The 16,984-nt window shown below is 40.9% G+C and overlaps 3 protein-coding genes and 1 long non-coding RNA gene across 6 annotated transcripts; 3 read left to right on the plus strand and 1 right to left on the minus strand.

The window, feature by feature from the left end:
- Positions 1-3,189: 3,189 nt before the first annotated feature.
- On the minus strand, positions 3,190-4,378 carry LOC138913390 (uncharacterized). Its single transcript, XR_011419105.1, has 4 exons — positions 4,222-4,378; positions 4,092-4,166; positions 3,883-4,037; positions 3,190-3,406 (listed from the first exon to the last, which is right to left on the minus strand). It is a non-coding gene; the product is annotated as an uncharacterized lncRNA (long non-coding RNA).
- Positions 4,379-7,276: 2,898 nt separating this feature from the next.
- sll (adenosine 3'-phospho 5'-phosphosulfate transporter 1) lies at positions 7,277-9,724 on the plus strand. Of its 2 annotated transcripts, XM_017155270.3 has the most exons (5): positions 7,277-7,508; positions 7,570-7,760; positions 7,816-8,869; positions 9,103-9,228; positions 9,311-9,724. In XM_017155270.3, the coding sequence occupies exons 2-5, from the start codon at positions 7,717-7,719 to the stop codon at positions 9,479-9,481; spliced, it is 1,395 nt and encodes a 464-aa protein (XP_017010759.2). In that variant the 5' UTR covers positions 7,277-7,508; positions 7,570-7,716; the 3' UTR covers positions 9,482-9,724. The 2 variants fall into 2 exon arrangements, with proteins under 2 accessions (XP_017010759.2, XP_070073210.1); XM_070217109.1 differs by having other exon boundaries at positions 7,277-7,760.
- Positions 9,439-16,930, plus strand: LOC108066611 (keratin-associated protein 19-2). Of its 2 annotated transcripts, none has more exons than XM_070217110.1 (3): positions 9,439-9,561; positions 16,357-16,438; positions 16,511-16,930. In XM_070217110.1, the coding sequence occupies exons 1-3, from the start codon at positions 9,506-9,508 to the stop codon at positions 16,826-16,828; spliced, it is 456 nt and encodes a 151-aa protein (XP_070073211.1). In that variant the 5' UTR covers positions 9,439-9,505; the 3' UTR covers positions 16,829-16,930. The 2 variants fall into 2 exon arrangements, with proteins under 2 accessions (XP_070073211.1, XP_017010678.2); XM_017155189.3 differs by lacking the exon at positions 9,439-9,561 and adding an exon at positions 16,013-16,047.
- LOC108066618 (uncharacterized) lies at positions 10,675-11,824 on the plus strand. Its single transcript, XM_017155197.3, has 2 exons — positions 10,675-11,502; positions 11,594-11,824. The coding sequence occupies exons 1-2, from the start codon at positions 10,702-10,704 to the stop codon at positions 11,732-11,734; spliced, it is 942 nt and encodes a 313-aa protein (XP_017010686.2). The 5' UTR covers positions 10,675-10,701; the 3' UTR covers positions 11,735-11,824.
- Positions 16,931-16,984: the final 54 nt, after the last annotated feature.

Genomic DNA, 16,984 nt, shown 5'->3' on the forward strand with positions numbered 1-16,984 from the left:
TGATAAAATAGAAGCTAAATCAATTATTTTTAAGCGGATGTAAATCATTAAATATACCTCATTCTAATGGGCATGAGAATTGTAAAGTTTATGATATTACATTTATTTGTAATATTTTCTGATATTTTAAAATATATTACAATATATATTTAAAATTGAACTACAGGAAAAGGTATATTTTCCAAAACCAAAATTATAAAAGTTTTGGATAGGGCCTAAAACTGAGGGCGAATTCAAAAACAAATTTTTTGTTGCATACTTTTTGAATATCAAATTTTTTTCAATTTTTCACCCGAGTTGGAGTTATCTATCCTGTGGATCTGCGCAAGGTTATATGCTCGATTTTGTAAATATTTTTTTAAACTTTAAACTTGAAAGTTATTTTTAAATACAAAATCACTGATGTAGTGAGGCAATACCAAATATTTTCCTTCATTTTACATAAGAATTCCTTTGAAATTTGTTTCTGTGTCTTATTTATGACTCCTCGACGGACAGCTCCTTAAGAATTGCTCGAAAAAGTTTTCCATCTCGAGCTCTGGCCCCTGCTTTGCATACAAATGTGTTAGGTTAAAACTAATTAAATGTGCCAAGTAGGCGACTTGTTCTTGTTGCTCAGTCGGTTGGACCTCACTTTTCATTCCATTTCGCTGTGGCACAGATTCAGATTCAGATTGGGGCGACGGCTTGACAAATGGATGTGGGTGTCAAAGAGCTTTGATAACTTGCCGGCAATGGCTGCTCTAAACAAATGGCGCCATCAATTTCGAGGTGTGGCCTGTCCGGACTCCGGAGTTGGCGTGGCCCGTCAGCCGGGAAAGGCGGTGGAAAGCGGGGAAAGCCGGGGAAATGTACAAGCTAATTTTCATGCTCGGCACGCGCACAAATACCAGGAGGTGGTTGATTCACTTGGTTGGCTGGCTGAGTGGCTGGCTGACTGGCATATTAGAGTAATTAAATGGCAAACGCAAACTTAATTGGAACGACTGTCCGAGTGCGAGCGAGTCGGCAGTAAAATAAAAAAAGCGTCCCCATAAAACTTAACTTGAACGGCGACCATTTTGCGGGCATGGGCCTTACTTAACATCACATCGCAGTGCGTGCCTATTTATTTAACAAATTAGCATAATTGTTCACAAAATAAAATTCAACTTAAGTACAAATGATGGTCGGCGCTGTTAATTAACATGTGGGTGCAGGCTGGCGCAGGACATTCCAAATGGAGGCGGAGTTAGCCTTATCCCGCAGCGAAAATTAGTTGTGTACGCCAATGCTAATTGCGAAATGGCATGTCCTTCGGCAATGAAAAGAATAAATAAGCTCCCGTTACGGGGGAAAATATATGAAAATTGTTTTGACTTTAGATAAGCGACAAAGTCGACTTTGGATGGGCTGGGCCTGGGCCCCGAGAATGCCGTGATAGAGGCGACGGGACGGAAGGACAATCAAATTTATGACCTGCAGTTGAAGATGGGACTTAAGCGCCACTTGACGGGTTTAATTACCATTCCGTTGAATTCTGCATCGCCGGCTAACCATAGTTATCAACTGGGACAGCTGGTCGAGGGTCCTGCGAGATCGCATCTCCATCGGCCCAACCCCTTTCGCCATTGTACCCGAGCAACTGAATCTGACTCCGACTGTGCCGCTTTGTGTCTGTCCATCTGCGATAAGCTTTGTCGCCAGTTTGCTGACAACACGCAATGACAACTTGGCCGAGCTACCTATGAAGTTGTCCTGCACCCGTATTGTCCGATTTTCAAGATACATACATCAGATACAGATACAGATACATCCAGCCGCTTGCCGTGTGTATTTGTTCAAAGGCAATTTCGAGCTGCACACACAATGACAAGTGCCATCGTCCTCGTCATTATTGTCAGTGTCATTGTCCGTGGATCGCCTTCTTGGTCCTTCTATTTTCGTCCTTCGCCTTTGTTTAAAGTGTTGCCCGGCGCGCCATTGTCCTCGCTGTTCGGCATTGAAAAGTCGCTGTTGCGACGCTTATCGCGCAGGCAATTTAACAAATGGCTCAAATTATTGGCTAATATTATTGAGCTCGATAAGAAATTGCCAAACATTATTGCCCCTAATCGAAGCAACTGTGTAGTTGTACAAAATGGAATTGAGATATATGGAATTATAAGGAGTAGTGCTGGCTTAATATACAGCTTTACTTAACCTTTGTTTGAATCACTGCTTGTAATTAATAAACTAGAATTACCAAATATTATTTATTTTATAATAGAACATGAAATGAAAAAACCAACTAGATATCCTCCTGATTCTTATAAAATCATCTATTTTTTTTGGTTTTTTATTATCTTTTGTTTAAAACCACTACTAAATTTTAATACAAAATAAAAACTATAATTAAAACTATAAATATATTTTAAAAATTACTTATTTTTCAGTTTGGATATTAAACTTTTATTTACTTTATAACATTGTATTATATCGTGTAGTCCTTTAAGCTTTTCTGCAAACCATTATTCTTTCCTCGAACCCGGTTGTAAACCTCACTAAGCTTAACTGAAAACATTGCGTATACGCGATGTTGGTCGGGGGTTACCAACCACCCGATGAGACAGACAGCAAACCCACCCCCTGCATACATGTTTACCCGCACGAGTGTGCGTTCGGCACACGCACACTGATTCCATTAGCCGCACACATGGGCAGCTGTGCGTTGAATATTCGGAATTATGCTGACATGTTGCTGCGCCTCCCCAAAATGATGTTCTCCTGGTACGAAATCTACCACGAAAGAATGTGTACGAGTATGTGACGGACGAATACACCCCTGTAGTTCGCCGGGACTGGTCCCGAACTAGCGAAATCGCCATACACCGGGGGCTTGGGACTAACTCCCGTTCATACCACCCGCAATGTAAATTTCTATCCACTTTTACCACGGCATGTCCTAGGCGGTGGTCATATGGCGAAGTTCTGCATTACCTTTCGCCACAAAAGGGACCGATAGGTGGTCCCATATTATACCCCTTTCCGCCACAAAAGGGGCCACCTATCGGACCATCTATCGGACCACCTATCGGTCCCTTTTGTGGCGAAAAGGGGTATTAAATGGGACCACCTATCGGTCCCTTTTGTGGCGAAAAGGGGTATGAAATGGGGTTGGTGTTTTCAATACCAAAAAAGCTGAATGCTATGAAACTTCCCTAGAAAAAATACTTTTTGTTAAATTAATTTATTGTATTATAAGTAGACAATTTTTCTATTTTTTTAATTTATATTTATTGAACAAATTCCTCTGCTGACACGTTTTTGTTGAGTGCCTCATTGTTGTTATTATTTGATTTGGATTTATTTTTAAAAAATCGTTTCTTTTGCAATTGAATTGCCTTGGGAATCAATATTTCTGCATTACCAGATTCTGAAACAATATCTAAAAAAAAATAAGATTTTAGTGTTTTAAAATAAAATGAGAACAGAAACTAACTTCGGCAAGCCAAAGTTTTAATACCCTTGCAGCTTTCAGGAATAAAATTGTGACTAGAAAAGCATAAATATAAAATAAGAATAACCAACAGTTAAATGTAGACTTATTTCACGCTTTTGAAACTTGAACCGACAGACAGACGGACATGGTTAAATGGATTTACTTTATAGGTTTGAAAAGGTCTCCTTTACTGCGTAAAAAACTTCTGGACTAAATTATAATTCCCTCTGCATGGGTTTAAATATATATTTTAAGATTTTGTTATACAAGCCTGTTTACATCAAACCATGTTTTAAAAGTGAAAAGCAGAAAAAGACAGAAAGAAATAGGATTAAAGACAGATGGCATTCTAAGTAAATAGATTGAAATTGAATCAAGAAACTAAGTGTATTATAAAAAATACAGTTATAAAAATAACCTACCGTGAAGTGCACCATAGAAATGTGTAAAGGAGTTTACGGCTTTTTTTTCCAGAAAGGCCTTTAACATTAAATCCTACAACAAACTCATCCGTGAGAACCCTCCGCAAGTTTTTTAAACCCCCTTCTGGCAGCAACAACGATCTCATGGCTTTAATCTAAAAAGGAAGAAAATTTCACTAAAATATTTATATCAAAGAAAAAAGACTTACGTAGGAGTCCTTTGCACCACTATTTCTCCTTCTCCTCTTTAACAAATCGACGAATGTGCCTGTTGCTGTTCATGGCTAAATATCACACATTATTAGGTATTTCACTTGCACAACTCATGGTGTTACTCACCTGTTGACGACACTTCAGATCACAACAAAATATAACACTTTAAATGCACAATAAGACAAATTAAATACATGTTTACAAAATTTGGCGCAAACGTTGGGCTAGTGATGGTAGCGGGGTTGGGTAGTTATGGCAATCCGTTACGATTAATATTGCGACTACCGATATCGTATAATCGATGGCAATAAAAACATTCGCTAATATTATTTTTGTTTAGTTCTATGTATATAAAATTAGGTACTTATATATTTATTTTATATATCTAAGCACCAATAAAATCCGCTTGTTATGGAAGAAAAGAAAACGTTTTGCTACTGAACCACCGCTATTGTTAAAAATATTGCTGCAGCTAAATTGCTCATTATTAAATATAAATAATATAAAAAGAAATAAAATTCTATCATTTATTATTTTATTTTATCTCATTATCAAGTTTTTATTTTATTATTTTAACTTTTTTTAAATTTGTTTTTTATATAAACAAAATAAAGTTGTATTCGTTATTAAAATCATTATATACTTGTCAAAAATTTCATTTTACAATTTTTTTAACTCATATAGAAGTGTTCACATAGAAGTGTTCACTCTCCGATAACTCTTTTGCTCTTGTAAAAAATACACACGCCACCTATTGACCCTTAAGGGACCACTGGGTGGTCGATCCCTTTTCTACCCCGAAAGTGCCACCGGCCCCCTTGAGAACTACAGGGACGTGTCGCCTGAATACACATGCGGGAATCGGCTGAGTGTGCGAGATGCTGCGACGCACACAAGGACGAACCCAAAGACACAGGAGCAGGCTCTCTTTTTCGTTGATAGAGGGCGCGAGTGTGTGAGTGAGTCGCGACCTTGAGCAGGAGTAGCGCACTTAATGACGCCGCAAGAGCAACCCCTAAATCACAAACCATTTACAGTTACGGCCAAAATAAAAAAACATAGAAATTTATTAAATAATAAAAAATTATTTATTAAAAAACAAGTATACAATTGAATGTAGGTATGACTTTTGAGTAATAGAAATAAATATTAATAAGAATTAAGAAATCATGTTTTCAGAATGTGCTAAGAAATATATAAATTATTTTAATTAATTTATATAAATATATAATGATCTTTTTACGTAAATTAGAAGCACCACAAAAACATTTTCCATAGAAATATCACCAGATATCAACATGTTTTATTAAAATCTATAAATGTTGACGATTTCAAGTTGACTTTTGGTAGTGTTTACTTTATATAAACTTTTATAATACCCGTGACATAATGCGAATATGAAAACCTAATTTGCGCTATAATTTTGACCGCAACTATAGCTAAAACCACCCCGGGGGTGGGTTCGTCGCTGTAAAGACGTAGTAATGGACGCTCCGGCTGGCGATTCTGTTCGCCTGGTGCACTAAGGTTGCTCCTAGTTACGACGTAACTGTTAACCGGTTTGGCCCGTCGTCCGGACTGCTCTCGCATGTTACCGTTATGTAATGGCCTCGACAGTGGTAACGTCAAAGAACCCAGCCCATTCGGTGGGTGGGCGGTCGGATGGTCGGGCAGAGGCCGTATACTCCGCCCCGTAGATCACGCCCTAGTGGGCGACATGCGCAGTGGCTGCGCACTGCGATGGGCCACCCACTCGGATTCCTGGTCGCCTGGTAATCCTTGGGCGTTACCTTAAGAAGGGTTAAACCGCTGATGGACACGTGTCTGTCTATTTGAATGTGCTGCCGCCGCTGCTGCTGCAGAGGTTCTTGGCCGGGTTCTTGGCAAAAATCACAAAGAACCAGTCCGGCGGTGCGACGCTCGTTTTGGGCGCCACCCAGTGCCCGTACTCGCTAATTGAAACGCTCCGCAGGACGCGGAGGTTGCCGGTGCCTGTGACCCACCCACTTGGGCGGGCAGAATCGCGACCCGCCATCCGCAGGGGCGTAGTCCCTGCGACCGAGTTCCTGCCCCAGTGGTTGTCAGTGGTGCGAAAAGTCTGGATTGGATTTTTGTATGCCCTATAAAGCATAAAAACCACTGAAACATTGTCGGATTTTTATTTATCCTTCAATCAAAAACAACAAAAATCATTAAAAATAGTTTAAATTTTGTTCAAAAATATTAAAAATAAATTAAAATTAAAATATTTATTTTTAAATATTGGTTAAATAAATATAAATATATTAAATATAGCTTTTTTAATATAGCTTAATTATTTATCATATCTTCTATTAGTCGCAAAACAGCCAGATTGGCAGTACTGAGGGTTGTAGAGCCGAGGACACGCCACTGCCATCGAAACCCACCCCTAAAGTAAACTGTGGCAATGTCAAGCGACACACCCCCTCGCACACACACACACAGGCTGACATCCGAGTCCTTTCGATTTCATTTCGTCCGGGAAGTCCTCTGAATCACACATTCCACACTCCTCTTTCAATTGCTGAGCGCCTGGTAGTAGACTTCGAGCGGAATTTCCTTTCGTTTGACTGTAAGTTTTATTTTGAGAACGCGTATTAAATATGTAATTCAAAAATATACTAATTTTAAAATAAAAATAAAAATGCACCATCATAGGTTTAAGAAACCTAAATAAAAAATTAAGAACAATGAAATTTAAAATACATTAACAATTTATAAGGATCATACATATTGAAATCGTAGGATATTTCACGAATGAAAAACAATTTGTTTGTAACCAAAAGCTGTTAAATTCGATAAAACCTTAAGAAAACTTATTTTTATTGAAATTACTAGCTATTTTAATTGTTTAAATATCACTTTTAGAATCTTGATTTTGTATTTATAAATAAAAAGTTTTACAGAGGTTTGTTTGTTTTAGTTTGTGAAACTTGGGAGCTTTTCCAACTGATTTTACGATAAATTTGGAGACTTAAAGCGCCACATTTTCGTTTTCAGTGAAACAAATATAGAGGTAGACGATAATTCTTAACTTATTTAAATAATTTAAATTAAAACATTCTTCGCGCCATATTAGTGTGACCAGCCATGTGATGTCTGCATTTTCTGTCCTCTTTGTTACGTCGTTTTGGTATTGTGGGCGGGAAAGAAAGCCGGCACACACCCGATAAATAAAAAACCGAATAACAGCCGACGAAAACCCTTTAGAAATTATGGAGCTAGCCGATTTCCACATACGCGAGAGCACCCAGACTGTTTGAGCAGCTGGCCTGAGTGCCGGCTGCCCGCATCCGACCCCCGGGAACCCACTCCGTCGGACGGCCAGAACAGAAGAGCTCCGAACTCCAGACGCACCGCACCGCACGCACATCTGGCAACCGAAAGCGACTGTAAACAAACCCGGGATATGGTAATTAGCCGATTCTGATTTGGTGCAAAAACTTGTTTCAGCGCCGCGCCGGTTGTTGAACTCTTGACACTTGACTGAGAATAGATTACCGCCCGCGGGTTCAATAGGAATTTGGCGAATCGGCCGAGTCAGCAGTTAGCACCACTGGGAATTGAATTCAATCGAACATAATCATCGAATCGCGCCACATGTATGCCTACAAGATGGGTCGAGTTCCGGAGCTGGTTATATGGTAAGCACTCGGATTGCCACTACAGATTCCCACTAAAATCCCCCTTCGTCCACAGCTCCTTCATCGTGGTCAGCCTGCTGGTCATACACTTCTTCTCGGATCTGCTGAGAGCCTCTTTGGGCGGCTACTACAACCAGGATGTGACCCTCTCCCAGCTGGTCGAGTCCCAGAGCTCGGACTACGCCTGGCTGCTCAAGCTCCTGGTCAATTGCTTCGGCTACAGCTGCGTCTTTGTGCCGGGCTATCTGATCTACAAGTATGTGGGCAGGATCAACTACCTGGAGCGGGGCAACAAGACTTTTCTGCACAGAGCCATCAACATGTGCATCACGGGAAACTCGGGACACGATCAACTGGATGCAGGTGGCAGTTCCGCGGACAAGGATCGTCCGGCGGCTTCGACGGCCCCCAAGCGAACGAGTTCCCAGGAGGCTGTGCAGCTACTTTGGTGCTTTGGCGGCCTCATGATCTCCTATCTCACCTGGGGCGTGCTGCAGGAGAAGATCATGACGCAGCACTATCTTAATTTCGCCGGAGAGAGTGCCAAGTTCAAGGACTCACAGTTTCTGGTCTTCTCCAACCGCTTGCTGGCCTTCCTCGTGGCTCTGGCCTACCTGCAATGGCAGCCCTCGCCTGTGCGACATCGCGCTCCGCTGTACAAGTACTCCTACGCCTCCTTCTCGAACATAATGAGCGCCTGGTTCCAGTACGAGGCCCTGAAGTTTGTCAACTTTCCCACCCAGGTGCTGGCCAAGTCCTGCAAGATAATACCCGTGATGCTGATGGGCAAACTCATGTCGAAGGCCAAGTACGAGAGCTACGAGTATGTGACTGCTTTGCTCATCTCGCTGGGCATGATATTCTTCATGAGCGGCTCCTCGGACAGCAGCAAGGCCAGTGGAGTGACCACGCTCACGGGCATCTTCCTGCTCTCCATGTACATGGTCTTCGACAGCTTCACCGCCAACTGGCAGGGATCGCTCTTCAAGAGCTACGGCATGACGCCGCTGCAGATGATGTGCGGCGTGAACCTGTTCTCCTCCGTCTTCACTGGAGCCTCGCTGTCGATGCAGGGAGGATTCATGGACTCCTTGGCATTTGCCACAGAGGTAGGTGTATAAAAAAGACATCGACAAAGGAAACGAAAAATTTAAAACACGAATATTGCATTAGTTTGTGCTGTATAGATTAAAGAACCTGCATCCGCACTTGCTTAAAACTATAAATGTTTGATCTAGACCAACTGTATACATTGTTTTGTTTATCAAACTCTTTTTTTTCGTTACATTTATAGCATAGTTAAACAGATAGCTCATATCACGTACTTTTTATTTATTTCTAGCATCCCAAGTTCGTGTTTGACATGGTTGTGCTTTCCGTTTGCTCAGCGGTCGGCCAATTGTTTATCTATCACACAATTGATGTCTTCGGCCCAGTTGTGTTTACCATTATAATGACACTGCGACAGGTGAGTTAATTTTTTTGGTAGAGGAATGGGGTTTGTATACTCAACTGCCTGCTCACGATACATTTTACTCTGCTCCCCACAGGCCGTGGCCATCATGCTCTCCTGCTTCATCTACCAGCACAGCATTTCGGTGCTGGGCATCTTCGGTGTTCTGATTGTCTTCGTGGCCATCTTTCTGAGGGTCTACTGCACCCAGCGACTGAGGGCTATACGCAAACGGGCCGAGGCTAACAAACCGAAAATGGCTGTCTAAAAATGGGACGTGGACACGCCTCGAATGCAACGCACAGACTTCCTAGCTCAGCCTATTTATTGTACTGATAGTAGCTCATGGTAAGTTCCACTTCCGCAGACCAAACAGAGGCTGCCTGGACTCCACAAATATTGTACAGTTTTGTTTTACTAGTTCTAAGTTGAATGTATACTTGTAAGCGTAAGCGTAGACGCCTAACGATCGATTTGTGTGCTTAAATAAACTTTTTATATGCTTAAGTAATGCAAAAAGTTTACTTTATAATAGGAAGTTTACCTATTTATTTATTCGATTTATTTTAATAAGTAAGATTCAATCGATTATACCCACTTTTCGTTTTAACATATTTCCAAGAATTCGCTTTCAATTTTCCCATGTTTATTAAAGCCTTTTTTGGTTAATTGTATATCTATAAAATGGTTTTACTAAACTGGCATAATTTTGAAACAAAGAAATAGCTGGCAATGTCTTGATTTCACTTAGCCAAATTTGACTATTGATTGATCAGATGATTCATATTCTCATTTCATACTCGTTTTAGTAAAATGTAAATATGTTAAACATCTTTCTTAATTAGATAATAATTCCAATACAGAGTGTTATAAATTGGGTTGTCACTTACTTCTTTCAAAAAAATAAACTGTCTAAAATTGTGAGAAAAAATTGATTAATGTGAAAAGCATCCGTGCATCCCCTTCAAACTAATTAGCCCGACTCCCATATTAGCGACACTCAGTGCAGTCGTCTAGCGCGACATTGACCCACTTTCGGGTTACATTTTTGGCAGAAACGTGGTTTTGGCCAAAACAGCGATGGGTGAGAGCTTCCATCGCTTGGTTTAGGTTCAGGTCAATGCACATGAGTCGCCGAGTGTAACATGTTTTTTCCTCGCTATTGTTGTGCCATGTGGGCGATTATACTGATGATGATGATGATGATGAGGCTGGCTATGCCGGTGGCTCAGGTGGGCGGCCTGAATTACCATATCAAAACAATGCCCTGGAAAAATTCGAGCCAATAAAAAAGGGCATTATGCAATATCGCCGGTGTCTCGTCTGCCTTCTAAGGGAATAGCAACCAATTTGCCAAATTCGAGTTGGTTTTTTTTTTTGCACTCGGGCAAGGTGATAAGTTGGGGCGTACTCCGCATTAGAGGAATAGTTTGTGCCCATCCCGCCGAGCGTGCAGAAGTTTTTTAGCAATCGAATCGCGTCTCTAAAATGCAACTGTTCCTTCTACTCCTCCTGGGAGCCTTGGGCTATTCGTTGGCCTATCCGCGCAGCTACAGTTACGAGTATCCCCGCAGAAGGGCCTACTCAGCCTCGTCGTACGCCGGTAATTCGTACAGCTCCCTGGGAGGTCGGAAAGCCAGGGAGGAGAGCACCACCACCACCAGTACCACCACCAAATCGGACAAGGAGAATGCCAAGTTTGCCGGAGCCTCCAATCAGGAGTTGGACGAGGTCGGCGATGAACGCACCCTGCTGCTGAAGAAGAAACTCAAGAGGCTGGCGAGGCCCTACCTCGGAGGATATGGCGGATATGGGGGCTACGGAGGATACGGTGGATATGGCGGATACGGAGGATACGGCGGCGGTGGCCCCTGCTCCCCGTTTGGCCGCGATGCCAAGGGCGGGCAGAAGGATCCCGATGAACAGGGTCGCTTTCTGTTCGACGTGAATGTGGTGAAAGTTTATCCCGGCGGATGCCGCGGCTACGGAGGAGGTGGACTCGGTGGACTTGGTGGTCTTGGCGGAGGTCTCCTGTCGGATCCCCTCCCTCCTGTTCAACCTATTCCAGTGCCCGTGCGTCCGTATGCTCCGTTTGCCACCTGGCTGTCGCTCTTTGCTCCGGGAATTTTGAACTCGGCCACAGTGCCTGGCGTCCCAATTAGAGATCCGCTCAGGGATCGTCCCGCTGCGGATGCCCAGAGCGATCCTGAAGTGGATCCCAACTATGCGGCTCCTCCGCCAGTGCGACGACCGGTTCCGAATCGTGTGTACTACGACTCCGCCGGAGCGGTAAGTTTATCAAAAAAGGAGTAAATCTACTGGCTTAGGAATTATCAAAATAAATATATTTAATTTTATACATTTCCTCTTATTTTGTAAGCCTCCTGTGACACCTGCGCAACTTGTTGGAGGCGTGGCCACTACCGTGAACGGAATCATTCAGCAATTGACGGGTCAGGTGCAGCCAGTTTACCAAACAGGAGCCTATCGATCAAGAGATCAGCGAAGCAGCTATGGATAGTCAGCTAGAAACGAACTTTTATTTAGCGATATGTAATACTTTTAATGTAAATAGTTTATAAGAAATAATAAGATCGATTTTACGAACGAATTACGTTTAAATGGGGAACAATTTACTAAACGTAAGCTAATAAACTTTATTTGTATGTAAAGTTCCGCTTTACGACAGCTCTTTTTGGACTTATTTAAAAAAAGAATTCCTATGATAACTCTCAAGATATAAACAAAAACTCGAACATAGCATTAAAGTGTTCTTTAAAAAACTTTAAAAAAATGTATCCATACACTCAGAAAAAAAATCGCCCTTAATTTTAGAAAATCGCCCGTGATTTCAAATCGCCATTGAATTAAGAAAATTTTTCTAGATTATAGAAAAATTTTCTTAAGTTTATGGAAATTTGCCATAAAATTTTTTATAAAATGAATAAGAAGAAGAATAGTTGATTTTTTTCTTGGATTAATGGCGATATTTTCTTGGATTAATGGCAATATTTTCCGGACTTTTTTCTTGAGTTAATGGCGAAATCGCCTTTGATTCTTGAAAATAAATACCTATTTTTTAGGAAAGTTGTGTAATTTTTTAGTGTTCTAGTATGGTGGCCTAGCTGTTAGAGGCGTTCGGACACTAAACATGTGTACAAAAGTCGCCGCGGAAACCGCGGTTCGACTTCACGCAGGGACGAGTCTGATTTTTATACCCTTGCAGAGGGTATTATGATTTCAGTCAGAAGTTTGCAACGCAGTGAAGGAGACGTTTCCGACCCCATAAAGTATATATATTCTTGATCAGCATCACAAGACGAGTCGATCTAGCCATGTCCGTCTGTCCGTCTGTCCGTCCGTCTGTCCGTCTGTCCGTCTGTCTGTTTCTACGCAAACTAGTCTCTCAGTTTTTGAGCTATCGGGATGAAACTTTCCCAAAAGTCTTCTTTCTATTGCAGGTAGTATATATGTCGGAGCCGACCGGATCGGACAACTATATCTTATAGCTCCCATAGGAACAATCGGAAAAAAAAAACTTTAAAAAATTCTAGCTTCGGTGTTTTTTGAAATATTACCTTCTACTTTTGGGGATGTTATTTTTTAAATATATCTGAATTTCGAATTAATTTTTTAAAAAATCGGACTACTATATCATATAGCTGCCATAGGAACGATCGGAAAATTAATGGAAAACTAATAGGAAATAAATTCTAGCTTCTTTGGTTTTTATTGTATTATCTTCTACTCTAGGATATGACTCTTTATAAATATTTCCGAATTTCAATTTTAATTTGATCAAAATTGGACGACTATATCATATAGCTGCCATAGGAACGATCGGAAAATTAATGAGAAATATTAGAAAATTGAACATTTTTGCGATTTGTTAATTAATAGGAATGATCTGCAAGGGTATATAAGCTTCGGCTGGCCGAAGCTAGCTTCCTTTCTTGTTTTTTTTAATAATTATTGTTTTTTTTTTTTGTATAAAAAATCTTTTGTTTTGGTTTTCCATTCACTAAATTGTTAAAACTGTTGTTAACAAGATTTAATTAAAGTAATTGTAATTGGTATACCAATAATACGACCGTTAACACTTTAGGCATCTTAAGCCATTGCATTGCAAGAAGCACGCGTGGCCGAGTGGTTAAGATGTCTGTCTATGGTGTGAGCGGTCGCGAGTTCGAGTTCAGGTCGAGGTAAGAATTTTTCCTTAAGTCTTTTATATGTTTACAAAAAGTTTTTTCTGTACTTAAAATGCATTGTAATTAATAAACATTTATAATAAATTTGAATTTAAATTAAATAAATAAATAAAAATGTTTATGATTGTCACTAAAACATGAAAGGTTTCCTCTTAGTTAACAAACCTAAATGCAAAAGTGATAAAAAAATCAGTCGGACAAAATTAAAAAAAAGGTTATAAAAAAATATACTTTTATTTATCTATTTTTAAGAAAATTTTTCTTAATTTTAGGGTTTTTTGCCGTAAAATTCAGAAAAATTGGTAATGATTTTTAGAAAGGCGAAACCGTAAATTCAAGAAAATTATTTCCCATTATTAATGGCGAATCGCCGTTGGCTGAAAATCATAGGCGATTTTCTTGAATCAATGGCGAATTTCTTGAATCAATGGCGATTTTTTTTATGAGTGTAACAAAACAATTTTTTAGGAGTCTAGGTGTCTACCAGGAACTACCATCATTGTTTTGTAAACTTGTGTAATCCTCGTAAAATTTTGATGATTTGGTGATTTTAAAAGACGTCCCAAATAACTGAAAAATCACTGGCCATTGCCCAATTTAGCATCGCCATTTGTGGACAAACTACCGCCCAGAAAGATTAAGACAGGGAATTCTCCAGACAATTTCCAGGCGATGGATTAGTCAGGCCTGTGCATAAATCTCGGATCTATGGCCATTAAATTTATGCACGTCGCGTCTGCTTCATAAAAATCAGCGAGAAAAGAAGCCACAAAGGCAGCGCCAAGGACAATATTCCCAGTCAGAGAAACCGGATTTCGAGTGTCTTAAGTACAGCTTATTATTTCTGGTTTCTGTTTGTTTTTTTGTGTATTTTACAATCTACAAAGTGCGAATCACAAGTACTTTACTAGTCAGTTTAACGAGATTTAGGAGATTTTTTCAGCCGAAAAAGCCGCCGCCTCCATAGCCACCGCCTCCGTAGCCACCGCCTCCGTAGCCACCGCCATTGTAGTATCCATTGGAGTATTGCGACTGACTGTACTGGCCGCCATAGGATCCGCCCTGGTTGTAGTACGATCCGCCGCCCGGGTAGAAACCGCCTCCATGGTGGTGCGGCCTGTGTCCAAAGCCGGAGTAACCTCCTCCTGGATAGTAGCCACCTCCGTATCCTCCACCGCCGTAGCCGGGATAACCGGAGTAGCCGCCATGTCCGCCCGGATAGCCACCCGCATAGCCACCAGGATATCCGCCGCCTCCTCCAAACCCGCTATACAGGCCGCCGCCCACTCCGATGCCGGCACTCAGGCCCACACTGCCCCCGAATCCGCCGCCCAGGAGGCCCAGGGTGCGACCCTCGGCCTTGACGGGCGCCGGAGCCGCCTGACCTTGACCGGCGATCAGCAAAAGAGCCAGCATCTGTAGAAGAATTACCGGAACCAATTAAATGCATACCAATCAGAGCGGAAATAGCAGTTGGACTTACACAACTCACACGAAGCACAGTCATTGCGATATCTCGAGCGCTTCTTGGACGAAACTAAATTGCAATTGTGGCGGGCCCGCCGCTTTTATACCTCCCTGTTCAATCTGGCCAAGAAGCTCAAGTACGCGCCACGCATTGCCAAGTGATTCTACGCAAATTGCAGAACAAACACGGCGAAAGCGAAACCAGTTTGTGACGAAATCTCGGAATCCCCCAATCAAGTCGGAGCAGAGACAATTCACCTGGCGATGCTTCACTGGGCCGCCAGAACGCGTTAATTTCGTGAAGCCACAGCCCCAAAACTAAATTATCATTTTTTTTCGAGGGTTACCTTTAGTTGCCGACCGATCAAGATCATGGAAAACCCAATAAAAATAATCACTGAAGCGATCGCATACTACAATCGCCCGGCGATTTTCAAGATCAACTGGAAAAGGCAAAACTACGACGATCAATGTGTACTCTAACCCAATGATGACGTTGCAACTTTGGAATAAAATATTGAAGAAATGGGAACTTTAATTTGGTTATTATAAATATTTTGGGTCAGGACCAAATTCTAAAACATATGCATTAATTTTAATTGAAATTTATTTATATTTACATATACAGTTAAAATAAATTAAATAAAAATAAAATTTTTTGATAAACAAACAATAATTTAATATTGTTGTGTGTTTTGGGAAATTCACTTTCACCTATGGTAATGATTATTTTGATCAAATTTGTCAAGTTACCTTGAATACCTTCAGCATCAACTAAATCTTCTGACAACATGCAAAACAAATGACTTAGACAACAAACTTCAGCGAAGAACGTGCAGCGAAGCAGGTCGGGATGAACGATATGGCCAGCCCGCATTTGTTTGGCTCATTAGCACTTGTTACTGCTGCTATTCCGGCAGATCTAGCTACATGACTAACTATGTCTCAGATATATACATATATCTGCCCAACTCCTTTTGTTTATTTTGCTCAATTGTTACGCCCTCACTTTCGTTTTCAGTTTATTCACCTCCAGTTGACGTCAGCGGAGTTACCAAAGTGAGACCAACCCACATTGCGACTAGTCAGGAAATTGTAGTTAGATTCGATGACAGCGTGGAAAAAAGTGAGGATGTTAGACTTTGGTAATTGTACTTAGGTAAATTTATCAAGTTTTTTGAAGATGGAATTTAAATGAATTTTAAAATTTAAGTCCATAATACATTAAATTAAAGTGGTATTACCAACAACCAAATTGTTTAAAATTATATAATATCTTAGTTTGTATTACTTAATATTATCGATCATCTAAAATATATACTTTTTGAATTGAGTAAGGTTAATGAACCACAATAAGTATTTACAATATTCAAAGTTCTTTAATCCAAGCTCCAAGTGACTCTGTACTAATGATTATAGTCTCGCATTTGTTCTATAATTATGCCTAATCTCATTATTGTAATTACAGCGAAGTTTACTTCCGTTTTTCGGCGACTATAAGAATGGCAAACTTTAATCATCAAACATTGAGTTGTTTGCCAGCCATGAAGGTGGGAGTACAATAGACTTTTAGCTGCTGAGACTAAGTCACTAATTCGGATTCTTTAAAAAATATTTTGCAGTACTTCGCACTGTCTTTCCTGTTGAGCTGCCTGATGGCTGGAGTTCTGAGTGCCCCCCAATTTCCTGGGTCAGGATTTGGCTACGGATTTTCGCCCTATGGAGGCTACGGAGGATATGGAGGAAGCTATTCTTCGGCCAGTGCCGCAGCGAGTAGCAGTGCAGGAGGATATCAAGGAGGATTCGGTTATCCAGGATACGGGGGCTACGGAGGATTCGGCGGAGGATATGGCGGTGGCTATCGCCAGCAGTACAATCAGTTTAGCAACTACAACAACTACGGATCTTCTGGCTACGGCGGCTATCCATTCGGCAGATGAGTTGGGAAAAAACGACGCGTAGCTGCTGGAAACTTCTGCCCCTGTTTTGTTTGATTTCTTTATTTGGCTTTTAATGTGATGTGGAGGTCAATAAAACGTAAATACCCCAAAATGATTCACCGCCGAGTGCATTAATTTTTCTATTTGCATGTTTGC

The sequence above is a fragment of the Drosophila takahashii genome, chromosome 3R, assembly GCF_030179915.1.
Source record: "Drosophila takahashii strain IR98-3 E-12201 chromosome 3R, DtakHiC1v2, whole genome shotgun sequence".
In the NCBI taxonomy this organism is placed as follows: domain Eukaryota; kingdom Metazoa; phylum Arthropoda; class Insecta; order Diptera; family Drosophilidae; genus Drosophila; species Drosophila takahashii.